General features: G+C 39.7%; 1 protein-coding gene across 4 annotated transcripts in view; it reads left to right on the plus strand.

Annotated features, from left to right (window-relative positions):
* The first annotated feature begins 3122 nt into the window (after positions 1–3122).
* LOC6577532 (CUGBP Elav-like family member 2) overlaps positions 3123–15169 on the plus strand; it is a 68012-nt gene continuing 55965 nt past the window's right edge. For 2 of the 4 annotated variants that reach the window (XM_032728678.2, XM_015165725.3), the window contains exons 1-2: positions 8377–8629; positions 12160–13369. In XM_032728678.2, coding sequence (XP_032584569.1) covers positions 12579–13369 — 791 coding nt within the window. In that variant the 5' untranslated portion in view covers positions 8377–8629; positions 12160–12578. Of the gene's footprint in view, positions 3989–8372; positions 8630–12159; positions 13370–15169 lie in introns of those variants that run through there. The other 2 variants (XM_044008531.1, XM_032728679.2) reach the window with 2 other exon arrangements.

Here is a 15169-nt window from a genome sequence, read left to right on the forward strand (position 1 = left end):
GCCCCCACTCACCCACGCAGAGCGAGAACTATGCGAACGCAACGATAAGAGAAAATCTATGGCGAAATGCGAATACTTTTCTCGCTGCTTCGAACGATTGGCAAACTACTTAGTTAGGTAAGGGAATGGCTGAGCAGGGCGGGGCAGGTGAGGGGAAGGTGTGGGCAAACGGTGTATTGGCTGCTGCTCAAACTTTGCCTGCGTGTGCGTGTGTGTGTGTGAGCTTGCCGGGGGCTCTGTGAAAACTTAATCCTTTCGCTGCATAACGGGCCAAGCTCAAAGTCAAACAAACAAACCAAAGCGATTGCAGTTGTAGGCGGGTTGAGGTACTGGGGGCGGAGCAACTACTGCTTAAGCTGCCGCACAACATTTGCGAGCCAAGTATTTAAGCCATTTGCGCTAATGAATGCGGTCGCGCATTTTTAAGCGCACCCGAAAACTCGAATGGGCGTGGCAGGCAAAGTTTTATCTCGAAACGCCCAAACCCCAAGAACTTTTTCGATGGAGCTCGCCACTGCTCTCAACTTATGCGAAGCACGTGCAAAATTATGCTCGGAGTGCAGCCAGCCGCCCCGCCGAGTGCCTCGCCCATTTTTGCTGATAATTTTTAGCTCAAGTTCACCAGTGGCGCGGAGGGGGCAGCAGTGAAAGGGGTTCGCGACAACAGATTTGCCATTTGTTGACGTCTTTTGGCTGCTTCGGTCTGCCTTTGGCATATTTATTTAGTATTTTATGCAGTGCACATTTAGTGGCAAATTCTCTCTTTTGTCGCCGCGGAATCGCATTGATTCTCCCGTCGCAATTAAAACGGTTTACGATCTGTGCTCCAAGCCCCGCACGGGCAGCCAGCCATTGACAATCGCCTGACAACAGCCAAAGGAGAGGAAAATAAAACGAATATTCGACTTGAGTTATTGCACAGTGTTGTTAATAATAGCCCTGTGATGCACACACACACACACACACACACACACACACACACACGCAATCGCACAGTGGTTGATGCGCTTTTGTTTTCAATTGCGATTCATGTGATTATCATAAATTGTTTTTGGATGGGAGCGCAATGAGCGACGCTACGGGAAAGTGAAAAGTAGGCACGTGTAAGATTTTTCCACTCGACAGGGTCTGTAGCTCATATACCCTGTATACATTTGTATTACAAGATTAATCTACAATTGAAGCAAATCTTTTTGGTCTTCAGGAAGTCCACATCATTATATACTGGGTATCAGCTGAGCAGGCATGCCTCACTTTATATTTGTCCTCATTTCGTAGCAACCGTTCGGCCTGAATCGATTATCCTTTAATGCCTTTCAAGAAAAAGAAAATATTTTGTATGTAAACAGTTTAGGTATAAAAGAAAAGCTGCTTCTAGCTGTAAACTTTTATAAAAAAAAGCGATTCATTTTCTTGAGTTTTTTCTATACACACTGAAAACTGATCACAGGGCACACGGTACAAGCTGCAGTTAGCTAATAATTATTGAAAATTTAGGTATTTTTCTGATGCAGCCAACGAACATGGTTGAACTAAATTTATAATAATTTATTAAGACTATAAATATTACTTTACAAATTTATCAATAATAGTAATAATAATAAAAAAGAATAGTAATAATTATAAGATTACGAATACAGATTGTATCACAATATAATACCGTAGATATGTATATGAATATTCCCAATAAAAGACCAACTGACTATCAAAAACCTTTGTCCAATTGCCTTGCTAATCACCTACACATGTACGTGTATATGTATATATGTTTGACATGCTCGAGCATAGTATATACATAACTTAAAATAAATTAGTTTGTAGAAGTCAAGCAGTCAATCTTCACTTGCCACAGCAGCAGCTTAATAAGCTTATCAAATCAAGCGAAACATTTCAGATTCCTAACAAATACACAATTTATAAAAGAAAATTTATGTATTTACATACATATATGTATGTATAAGTGTGTGCACATACATGGCTTGGGCATAGCGTCGCACGCAGCAGCGACCCCACAATAAAAGTGAGGTGGGTGGAAGACGCGATCGCAGTCGAGCTAATGAGCGCTTAATTCGACTGACAAAATGTCAAGGGAACACTTAGAGAACTCACCTCCGCAATGCGGCACAGCAAATGAGGGGAGCACGCATCAAAAATAAAAGAAAAACATCTGTTTTTGGCGCTGCGATGCGACAGCGAGGCGGGCATGAAGTAAAGAAACAAAATTTAGCGAGAGAGTGTGAGGGTGAGAGAGTGAGAGTGAGAGAGTAGCAGAGATTTGTTATTAAAGAAGAATTTCCATATTATTGCTTGCTGAGATTCTCTCTCTTTCTCTTTCACGCACAAGCACCGCTGTCTCTCTCTCTCTACCTCTCTCCCTCCCCCTGACTCTTTGTTACACAGCTCTTCTGTCACCGCTGTGGACATTAATTGATAACGACAGACGCCTCTTTCAGTCGGCAAATAAACAGAGCAGCAAATGCAACAAACAACTTGAGCACAACGCAGCAGCAGCAACAACGCTGCCTGAATTTTGTTGCTAATTTCAGTTTTGATTGAAATTATGTACAACATGCAAAAGTGTCGTCGTCTTGCCACAGCAAGCCCAAGCACCCCCGCCCCAGCCACCTGCGTCCACCCCTCCACAGAAGCTGAAAAATTAATTAGTCTCTAAATGAAATTCAACGGGCAGCAGCGATATGCAATATAATTTATATATTTCCCATCTTTTTCTTTTTTTGTTTTTTGTGTGATTATTATATTTATATATTTATTTGATATATTCGGAAAAATCATTTTTCGCAGCGCTGGCGTCAACATTGTTGTTGTTGTTGCTGCTGCCGCTGTGTTCTATGGGCTCCATGGACTGCCGACTGTCAAGTCGATTGGCTCAGTGCTCACTTGGACGTTGTCAGCGCTGCTCCTCGCGAAGAGCAAACTCTGCCTCGACAGCCGCGTGCGCGCATCGTTCGCGTCTCCGTTTGCATCTTAGCCGGTTGTCGCGTTTCGTGTTCATGTGGTTGTTCTTGTTTTTGTTTATATCGTGGGCAGCGCCCACATATGCATGTACTCAGCAAATACATATGTACATATATGTGTCTAGTATATTATATATATACATATATACATATATCTGGCTAGTATATAGTTAATACGGCCCAGTGCGTTGCTTTTGGAAATCATGTCGCCTGCAGTGCGAAAAATTTTGGCTAAAAGTGCAAAATGGCCAACAACAACAAATGTTTACTGTGCATATAAATGTGATGGCGGAAAATTCTAAGTGAAAAATTATGGAAGACAGCTATAAAAGTCTGAGCGAGTGCCAAAAAGAATCGGTGGAAAAAAATAATCATAATAAAGTCAATAAAAAAATGAAATAAAGTTCAGTTCAAGTAGCTGCAGTTTCGGTGCGATCAAGACGACTATGTTTATTTATATTATTTACTAATGTCGTCGCTCTATCTGTATCTATAGCTGTGTATCTGTTTCTTTGCGTGTGCATCTGTGAGCGATCGCTTTGTGTCAACTGAAAGATTTGACCTCGCACTTCACCCATCAAGTGAATTAACGGCGACTGCGAGGAGAGAGCGAGAGAGAGAGAGACAGAGAAAAAAAAAGAGAGAGAGAGAACGCAGAAGTTCCTCAACATCTCTGTCGACATCTTCGTCTCACTGCCGCGCCCCCTTTTCACCAAGCAAACGCCCATAAAGCAATTTGTCATACAAAGAAATCATTCAACTCGTCTGTGTGTCGCGAGTGCTGCGGAAGCTTTCGCATAATAGTTCCAATTCCCAATTGCCATCAAGTGAGCCACTCACTAAAAATGAATTCGAAGTGAGCTCGAGACTAAAGATGCAGATGAAGCTGAAGCTGAGGATGTATTTAGATAAGGGTGTAGTCAAACCAAATGCGTTTAGAAATATTCTTGAGCGTTTTTAATTTGATTGAAGAACAAATATTTGTGCACATCTTATGGATTATGAAACAAAAGGTAAATATTAACATACAAGCAAGAGGAATGACGAATACTGAATACCCTTTAATTATGAAATATTAATTTAGGTAATAGAATTTTGTATTACTTTGCAGTATAAAAGAGCTTAAGCTCAAATGGATTCTTGAATTTAGAGTGCGAATGAGTATACATATAAGGGTATCTAAGAAGGATCTCAGAACATATTTTCGACTATGTTTGCTCTAAAAAATAAGAAAAGAAATCAATATCAGCTACAGCCATACTATTTCAGCTTCTCTGAGTCTGCGTGAAGTCTTATCAACTTATCATATATAAATAAATTATATACCATATCAAATATAAAATATTGACTTTAAAACCAACCCCATTGACATTAATGATCATCTCCTTAAGCCAGCTAGTACCATCAAACAATATCCAGTAACTTGATAGATTCCAGAAATAAAGCATTTCCAACTGAAACGAATAATTGCCATAATTTATGAATTTTCTGCAACATCTGCGTCGAAATAGTCGACATTGAAACAGAATTAGCACAGCCGGCATTTGGTGTGTCCGAAAATAGCCTATAGACAAGTTATTAATTGCTTTTTGGACATGTTATGCGTGTGCTAGCCAGGCCAGACCGGGCCACGCCACTCAATAACATATGCATCTATATATTAGTTAAATGATTTGGTGATAATGTTTTGGGAGGCACTGTTCGTGGGATCGTATATTATGAAAGCTGACAAATCACGAAAAACGAAAATCACATATCAAACGAACTACACAAATACGCGCTGTACAGGTAGCTATAGATAAATGAGCTATTCATGCGTACCCGGCATTGCGCGGCAAGGAATATTATTTAATTATAATTTTTAGTATATCTTAAAAGTGAAGCTGTTTGTAACGAGGTTTTGCTGCCTACAACTCCCTATGCCTGGAATCCCTCATTTTACGTATTTATCGCCCACTTTTCTACAAAAATGATATATATCTCTATATATAAATCTTCACATATATATGTGTATATTCTTATGTATTTATAGAGTTCATGTTTAGTTTATGGGCTGCTTGATTGAAATTTCTCATCTCGCATTCAATTTTGATGGCCTTAATTTTGTTGACAAAAATTGCTGTTGAAATTTATGCGAGGCGCTCATAAAATTTCGGACGTCTTCCAGGCACGTCTATAACTCAGGCACAAATCAATTAAATTCTTCACTTTTTTCTAATGCTATTTTTGTGCCAGTTGGCAAAATCCAATTAAAATGAAAGGCACAACAACAAACGCACACACGTAGATATATACACACACACACACTCAGAGTGAGAGTCGAGTCAAGAGTGCAAAACTAAAGCAATTTGTTTGGTCTGATTCTCTGGTTTTTGGGGTTTTGTCATTACGGTCAATAATTACCGCAAGCATGTCAACCGAAATTATTGCCCGGATAGATTTTCGAATACATTCACCTCCGAGTCGAGGGCGGGCGTTTTTGTTTGGTTGGGGCCGGGTGGATCAGTGGCTCAGTGGCTCAGTGGCTCGCTATGCTGTGGGCCGAATTGTCCGGCCATGTGTTGCAGTCAAACCGCAGGACTCAATCTGTGTAAGGTGGACTTGCTGTTCGCTCTGCCGGAAATAATTACTCAGCTTGGCTTTCTTTGGGTTCGACCCATAAAGAACACACATACAGCCATATACACACAGACACACACACACATACACATATATTGGCTCACTCACTACTCACGCCCAAGCACACACATTTAATTTATATTATTTGTGCTTCCTTTTGTCTGGCATTTGGTTTTAGTTTTGCTCTCTCACTCCCACTCACTCTCTCTCTGTCACTCTCATTGCGTGCTTTGCTCTGCCTTCCGTAGCTGCTCATTTTGTTTACCTGTAATGCCAAGGCAGCTTTATTAGTTGTTGCTGTTGTTGCTACTGCCTGCAGTCGGCTGTCAGTGCGCTGTCTCATTTGTCCATGTGGTTGCTCTGCTGCTATTCAACCACTAAACTGTGTTTTCGGCTTTTGTTACACACACCACATTTTTGTGGCTGCCACATCTTCGATTCTCCAGTTTGATTCCTCATAATATTATTTCAGCAGCATCCAAAATTCACTCTGAATTCAGCTGTGAGAGATAACAGTTTAAAGTAAAATGTTTGATTCATCAGATTTGCAGTTGGGCTCAGGCCAAACAATTGGAATATTTTGCCAATTAGATGTAATTGAATACACACACACACTCACACTCAGCTACTGAGGCAAGTTCGATCAAGCGCTCTATAAAAGAAATATATCTTTTGTCGATTTATTGCTATTTGGGCCACAATTCACCTTTTGCTCGCAGCTCGTGCGTATAAATTATTAATTTCTTTTGCCTAACTAACACGTTTACCACCAAAGCACACAGACATACACATGCACACAGACTCACCTTGAGTGACCCAGCTGGGCTTGTAACAATTGCTCAAATCCAATTCAATATTGATTGCCGGACAGCAAATGAAAAGGGCAGGAAAAATCGAAATGTGGCTCAAACATGGATACGATTCGAAAGGGTTAAAACTAGCGGCAAGTGCAGTGAGTTGAGCATAGAGACAGTAAGATATGTATATATGTATAGCAGACAAATAAAAGTATGCACTTTATTTTTTATAGCGTTATTACCTGCTGAGCTAGGGGAATATAGCACATTATATAAATTGAAATAGATAAGGGAATAAAAGGGATCTACATCTATTATATAACATTTACAAATATATAATTTGACTCATGTTTTCGTAAGCTGTCATACGTGCGTCCATTAAACTGTTATATATGATGTTGGAAAATAAAAAATGAAACAAAATATATATTAAATGGTGTTATACTTATTTTTACTTATTTATTTCTAAAATCTCACAAACTGTTATACAATTACAATATATACAATTTATAGCAAATTGACATAGTGTCAAATATATAGGCTAATAACAGGACTATGTGAAATGCATAATTAAATATACGTTTTTCACATAGTTTCTACATTTGTTATGATCGTCTTCTATATAATTATGTCCGGAAAGGCAGGTACTGCCATTATATATGGAAAGTAACACACATTTACTGCTAAATAGTCGGAGGCATTATAATTTGATGGCACTGCTAGAAACGACCGTGTGGCCATATCCAAAGACAAAGACTTAATGTGCGTGTGTGTGTGTGTTTATGCCCCTGTGTGTGCGTGTGTGTGCAGGCTATGTTCCGCCTTATACGACCGATTGGGTATCCAGGTATATAGAGCTAAAGCTAACCCTTGTCTGTTATGGCCAGCGCGTGAACTGCTGTGCGGTCACACGAGCCCTGTGCCCCACCGTCCCCGCCCTTGCTCCTTTGAGCACTTCAAACTCATCGATTCTTTGGATAGGACGCGACGTGGCCTGGCCATTGGTCTCTTTTTATTTTATTTTATTTTTCCGCCTGCCCACAGCACAGTAGCTTTCAGCGTGTGTGTGTGAGTGTGAGTGTGAGTGTGGTGTATATATAAAGCAACTCCCACACATATTGCGGACCGTGCATAAGTTTAGTTTATATTTATGAGCATTATAGTACGGATATATCGACGCGCGAGTTACGAGCCGCGCAATTGCAGTGGGAATTCGACTTCGATTTCAGTTCTTGGCCATGTGTCGGCGTTTCGGCTTGTCGTTTCGTCACGCGCTGATAAGAAAATGTGAATGGCCATAAAAAGCGCTTGGACGCCCCACAGTGCGAATACTTATCACAGATTGCTATATAGATTTAAGCAGCAAACTAAAAAATAATAATAATAATAATAATAATAATAAATACATATTGTGTGTAAGTGAAGTATTTATGTTGTGTAGTTGTTGTCATTGTCGCTGTCGCTGAGTCAGCGTGCGATAAGCCATAAAACACATGAAACCTGCACCTGCGGGATTTCGAACTTAACCCAGCAGAAAGTGCATTTGGCTTGTGGCAAAAAAAAAAAGTGATAAAGACTTGAGAAAATAAACAAATGACAGTCAAACTCGACGAGGCAACGGTAGCGCAGAAACAGAGAGAGAAAGAGAAGGAGGGTGAGATAAAGTAAAGACTATATTGAGAGACCTATTTAGGCAAGCGGACAGAGCTAATATTTACACAAGATAGAGAGAGAGAGACAGTGAGTGACAGAGAAAGCGAGAGACAGAGAGAGAGATAGATTAGAGCGCGACTTGCTATCGTAGTTTACCTGCCTGGGCTGACAACAATCAGCGAACAATTACGCGATAAGCACTCTTATCAGTTACAGATAACACTCACGCACACACACACACACACAGAGGAGCCTATGTGAGTGTGTGAAAATAATTATGAAATCAAGGGGTACCTTGTAGTTGATTTTTGGGCGGCCTGCTAGTTGCCTTTCGCTGGCCTAGTCGAGCGGCTCGAACATAAAACTCGCGAGTGCATTATCTAATCTCTGATGAAGTGCCCGTCTCTGAGTAACTGTATCGCTCTGTGTTCATAAAGTTTTCGTTTGTGCAGTTTGATATTGAAGCGAAGCCAGTGCGTAGCATATGCCAAAACTTGTGTTTCATTTTAATGAGAACGCATCCAAACTGTTCGAGATACATTTGTATCTATAAGATACTTGCGTAAGCTACGGCAATCTATATATGTAAGTAGATTCGTACAAGCTGAATAGAAACTAATTACTCGATACTGTTATACGAGTGTTATACTTGTGTGCTATCAACCGTTATATACGCTGAAAAAGTTTCGATTGCCGATTAGTGCACTTCCTATTATACTCACAAAATCCATTATACACAGTGTTATACACGCATTTAGACGATGATGCTTTGCCTTATTTTCGAGGCAGCTGAAAGTTATGATCAAATGTTTTCAATGTTCTGAGATAATAGCTGATTAGCTAGCTAAATTTACAGTTGCAGGTAGAGTGCTGTTTGCTTTTGGATCATATTGTATATATATAAATATACACATATATATATATGTATATATCCAGTGCCCTGTTACCCCGAAAAAAAGAAATAAATTGAGCGAAAACAACCTCAATAAAAACCCACTATACAAACACATAAACCAGACTAGATAAGATAAGAAAAACTCGCTCAACAAGTGAATGAAGCTGACACAAGCCAAAGGCACACACACACAAACAGAAGCGCGTGTACGTAGCGCAGTGTAGTCTCGTGTAGTGCAGTGCTGTGCAGTTGTGCCCATACACCCCATGGATATTGCCTTGCATCGTCTGCTGACATGTGATTCTTATATAGAGTGCAAGTTGTGAGATGTCAACGGCAGTGTCACTGTCACAAAACAGAGACCCAGAGACTGCCAGAGCTATAGCTGGAGAGGGGAATAGGGTGTGTGTGTGTGTGCAAGAGAGGCTGCTACTGGAATTTGGGTCAGGCCTAAGAATCACTTGCCTACATTTGCATACTTTGGGCACACAGTTTGATTATCTCTGCTGCTGCTGTTGCTGTTGTTGTTGTTGTTGTTGTTGTCGTTGCTGCTGCTGCTGCTGCAGGGGCAGATTAGGCCAAGCATGGGAGGCTTACGAACTGTGCAAAATATTGTCACTAAAGTTAATTAAAAAACAGCCAGTGGCACCAAATATTTACAGACACACACACACACATAGAGACACACATGACAGCTATAGTAGAACAAACCCTACCCCTAATAGCTTTAATAAAAATGCCAGACGCAATATTTAGTACAAGTGCGGGGCAGCCGACTCTCTCTCTCACTCTCTCTCTCTCTCTGTATCTCATCGTCCCTGCCTGTCAGCACGTTGCGTGTGCAAACAAAGGCAAATAAATAGAAAAGAGATACTCAATAATCAATAGATAAATAAAATTACAAGGTGACAGCAACAGCAGCAGCAGCAGCAGCAGCCAGGAGGATGACACAGCTGCCACCGCTGGGCGTCCGCTTGTTGCCTGTTCAAGCTGCAGGAGCTCCAACAGCAGCACCCTGGCTACGTTAACTGCTCATAATGCAGCAGCGCAAACAAATGAGATTTTACGCATAACACGCCGAATTGCTAATGCTCTGACTAATTGACTTTGTTCAAAGAAAGCTAAATAGAATAAATTCTACTCAAGGAAGGCAAATGATTGTTAATGGCTTTACAATAAAATATTTATACATAAAAACAAATATTTTGATCTTTAAGTTAAACTTAAATATTATTTTATTATTCGTTTATTTTTATTAATATATATTTCTATTATAAAGTTTTAAAGTTTTCTTTTTTTTTATATTTATATTATTTTTACTCTACTGTCAGACTATAATCAGAAGAAACACACATTATTTCTTATAACAAATATACATACATCTACTGTCCTACGTTATCTAATTCTGTTAAACATATTGAATATTCTTACTTCTGCATAAAAGAAAATTTTTAATTGATTTTTATTAATCACTGTTTTATACTAAAATGTTGCAAGCTCTGTTAGAAAGTTACTTCATCTAACATGCTCTATTATGTTCAATATATACATATATATATATATACATATACATATTTATATATATACAAAAGGCATTGGTGTCGCCGTTGTTGTCGACATCGTTTGATGACGCTGGATAAGCGTGTGGCAACGTGGCAGCCCCAATGCCGCTGGCAAACCGAAGCTGCCAGCCCAACAACAACAACAACAACAACAACAGCATCGACATCGACATCGAGAATCTTTTGTTGGTGGGGTGCAACAAGCGTTTCACGACACGTCGCCAGTTGCCAACGTCTGGCCAAGTGAAGCGGACGACAAAAAAAAAAAAAAAAAAAAAGAAGCAATAAAAAAAGACACGAAAATAGAAAAGCGCGAAAAAATGCGAGCGTTGCAATTTATTAAAAAATAATAGAAAAATTCGAGACGAAATTTTCAGAAGCACCAGCTTTAAGACCCCAAAAAGCTTAAGCTCCAGATTTGGGCAAACTGCGGCGTTGCGCATACGCCATGTGAAAGGCTGTGAAATTTTCAAGGGGCACACAAACATAGCATAATAAGGGTAATCTTGCCAAGCCAGAACCGAGCATGCCAGTGTGTGTGCATGTGTGTGTGAAGCGCGTTAATTAAGGCGCCCATGCCTGTGGTCAGTCAAGTGCGACAACAAATAATTTGATTTCAATTTAACTAATTAGCTGGGGCCTTCAACATAATGCGAATGGCTGAGCGCATGGTCTGAACGCCAGCGGTAAAATGTATATAAATCTATATATGTATATAGTAGTGTGTGTGTGTGTGTGTGTGTGCGCTTGTGTGTGTTTGTGTTTTGAAGCACTCAAATGCTTATCTGTTTAGCGGCAGCTACAAACATGTTCAGTTTACATGCCACTCCACAACGGACATGTGTGTGTGTGTGTGTGTGTGTGCTGGCGCTTTATCAAAGCCAAGCACTTCAATGCAGACAGTCAAGTGGCCAGCCACTGCGGTCAGTCTGTCAATATGCGTCCATTGAAATGCGCTTAGCTATGCAGCTGCTGCTCCAGCTGCGAAAGGACGACTCAATCTGGCTGCCATTTCGACTGTGGCTGCAACCAAATAACTAATAAAAATCTAATTATAAAAAATCACATCAGTTTTGTTTAACTATGTGGTTGCTCTTCTCGTTTTTTGCATCAAGTGCTTAACTCAAATTTTAATTAAATTATCTATGACACGCACTTAATGCAAGTATTTTAATATTGTTTTGTAATATGTCAATAAATGGCACCCTATTATTTTGTTCAACTAAAGGCCATTAATTTCAATTAATTTGCGAAAACATTAAATAAATATATGCAACTTTAAAAGAATTTAAAGTAATTGTTATCTGCATTTAAATTAAATTTATGAGTCTGAAATCTTAATTTTACGGCATACAAAACTTGAAACAGAATATAAATAAACATAATCAATATTATTATAAATTTTAAATATTCTTATTTTTGAATTATATCAGTCAACAGCTCATCCAATTTATTTTTATTATTAGTAAAAATTGAGAAGTTTTTTGACTCCAACCTCAACTTGAATTGGAAATCCTTTTATTTCTTCTATTCATACTATGTATAAATTTGTATTTATTAACTGCTCTATAATAACTAGTTAGCTACAATTAATGTTTGCCATGTCGATCAACAATAATTAACTAATCTTTTTTTTCTCTCTTATAATTTAATTACAGTTGCAGCTAAGCCGTCGTGGACTCTGACGGTTTCTAGTGCAAAGTGTTGATCTAATGCAAACAAAAACAAATCAGAGTAAACAAATAAAAAGTGTAGAAAAAATAAGCGAAAGAGAGTGGGAGAGATGTGAATAAGTTTTTAGTAGGGGATAAAACTGTGATAAACGAAACGCCCAGCGGAGCAATTAAATGCGAGATAATATACAATTTTAATAAAAATAAAAGCCGCAGAAAATTAAAAGGGGAGCATCGCTAAATAGCAACAGCAACAGTTGCAGCAGCACTAAAAGTAATTAGCGACAGCAACAACTGCAGAGGGAGACCGAACTACAAAGTGTGTGAGCGGGAGAGAGAGAGAGTGAGAGAGAGAGAGCGAGAGAGGGGGAAAGCAATAATAATAAAAAGGTGAAATAAAACAAATGATGTTGCAATCCTTGAAACAACGCACGGACAAACTAAGCGGCATTCCAGCAACAACAGCAACAAGCGGCACAGTGGCAACTGCTGTGACAGCAACAGACACAGCGACAACAACAGCAACAGCAACAGCAACAACAACATCGACAACAGCAGCAACAACAACAGCAACAACAATGCTAACAACAGCACCTGTTGCACTTGTCGCTAATGGTATGGCCAATGGCAGCAGTCTCTATAACGGCAGCAACAACATTAACAATTTAAATAGCAATAACAATTTGCAACAGCAACAACAACAGCAGCCACCAGTAAAGTATTTAGAAAATCTAACGCCTGCCACGGGCGCCATTGCGACGGCAACAACTTTTACAGGTGCTGCGAAAAGTTTTCATCCATATTTGCGGCCCAGCAGCAGCATACCAGCAGCAGCAACAGCAACAGCAGCAGCAGCAACAACGACAATGACCAAAACTGCTGGCGGCGTTGGCGTCGGCATGTCGACAACATTGTTCGAAACACTTTTGCACAACCAAATAAATTCCAATGCAAATGCAGCCGCTGCCGCTGCCACTGCCGTCGCTGCCGTACCACCAGCCGCAGCAGCAGCAACACCAACTGCAATAGCAGCAGCAGTAGCAGCAGCAGAGCCAACGCAAGCGGCAGCTGCTGCAACCGCAGCTGCACCAACAGCAACAGCAGCATCAGCGACTGCAACATCGACGCTGCTAAATTCCAGCATTAATTCCAGAACTTCATTAGCCGACCAGAGCGCCAGCGACACCACAAATTGGTGAGTCACGCCTACCCAGCACCGCCTCCATTCGGTTGCGTTACTTTACTTTTTTTTCGCCTAATGACTGCAAATTGCATTCGAATGATTTGTTTGTTTTGGTCTCCTCGCCTGGCGTAACGCGAACTTTATCTATTTAGTCGGCGAGTTCTTTAAAGTAGGCTTTAGAAATTTATATTTAATGTTGGCGTGAAGCGAACTGTATGAAACCACACTAGAATTTTATTATATGTAGCTAAAGCAGGACATTGTAGAGCTACAGTGTGGAATGACAGTTCAAATGTATTGGACTAGGCCTGGATTTCGTGGAATTTAGTATAGGACTCGAAATCCTTACAGACTCTTATTCATATATTATTTATTCATTTTTAACATTGTATAGTCAATAGTGGTATATCCATTCCATATATTGAAGTTTGGGGTCTCTTGACTGTAAGATCAAGCTAGGCGAAGGCGGGGATAAAAATAATTAGTACACGATAACCAGGGCTATGAAGCCAGTCCTGAAGATGTTAAAAAATAGACACTATAAACAAGAAATGACAAAAAATTAAAAATCAAAATATCTTCAAAAGACTGGATTCACAGAGTCGACCGACTGGCCGAGTTGGGCGTTAAGGCATGGCAGCCTACGGCTTGGCTAGCTCCCCTCTAAAACTCTAGAAAAAGTCTCAGGCGCCACCACCTTCAAGACCTATTATCGTGGGACTTGCTTTAATAACTATTAAATGTCTGTTTATAATTTATCTATGGTAATTGAGCTACATAACTCTTTATTCTATAAAAATCCTTCAAAAATATATTTACGAAATAAAGTCTGTGATTAAAAGAAAAATAAAAAATTATAGTTACCTGTAAATATTTTATGGAATACAGCTTGACTAGTTCCTTGCCTCTAATTAGTAAATTTCTAATATTAATAATTGTCAAGTACACTCTTTTTGATGTTTGATTGATTTGATAAGGTTGTTCTCGTTGCTCTAAATGAAACCATGAGCCTTTCCATGATCTATATAGTATTGAATCGGTATATTTATAAAGGTTCCACATGGAACATGCACAACTTCTCGACTGGTGCCATTAGCATTCATCAAATATTAAGAGCTCTTCTCTTACCCAATTATGATGCGGGCTAAAAACAATTGCATCTTCGCTTACTTCAGCTCTGGTCCATTTCGTAACAGGGAACATCAACACTTCGCGTACTGCATTCTGAAACTTCAATAATTTAGCTAATTTCTTATCAATTTGCATATTAGCTAGATAGATATCAATTTCAATTTCCTTTCTGCGAAATATCCAAAACCCTCGACGCTATCGAATTTCAAATTGTTACGCCATGGCCCGCTGCATCATTTCCCATTACGACAAGTTCCTTTGCCCGGAAATTATAAGCAGGAGAAAAAAATAGTGGAGAGCAGAAGCAAGAGGCAGCCGTGGCAGCAGCTCAAGTGAACTGCCCATTTGGTTGGCAGCCATTTTTGAGCGGGTGGCCCACAGAGCGAAGCGAATCGAATGGAATCGATTCAATTAAAATAAGTGACAACGTGCCGAGTGCAGAGTCTTTGGTCGCTGCTGACTAACGATAATTGGCATTGCATTAAGTTTATTAATTGGCAAATGGGGGCAGGTCGCAGCGTCATCACGGCTAATGATCATTGACAGCCGCTGCTAATTAAAACATTGCATTATCTGCACCGCCTCTGATCATAATGATGATGATGCTGATTACGATGATGATGATGAAGATGTTGTGGTTGATAAGACAACGTGACAAGCTGTAATGCAGATAGAGCATAG

This window comes from Drosophila mojavensis, unplaced genomic scaffold, assembly GCF_018153725.1.
Source record: "Drosophila mojavensis isolate 15081-1352.22 unplaced genomic scaffold, ASM1815372v1 contig_36, whole genome shotgun sequence".
NCBI lineage: Eukaryota > Metazoa > Arthropoda > Insecta > Diptera > Drosophilidae > Drosophila > Drosophila mojavensis.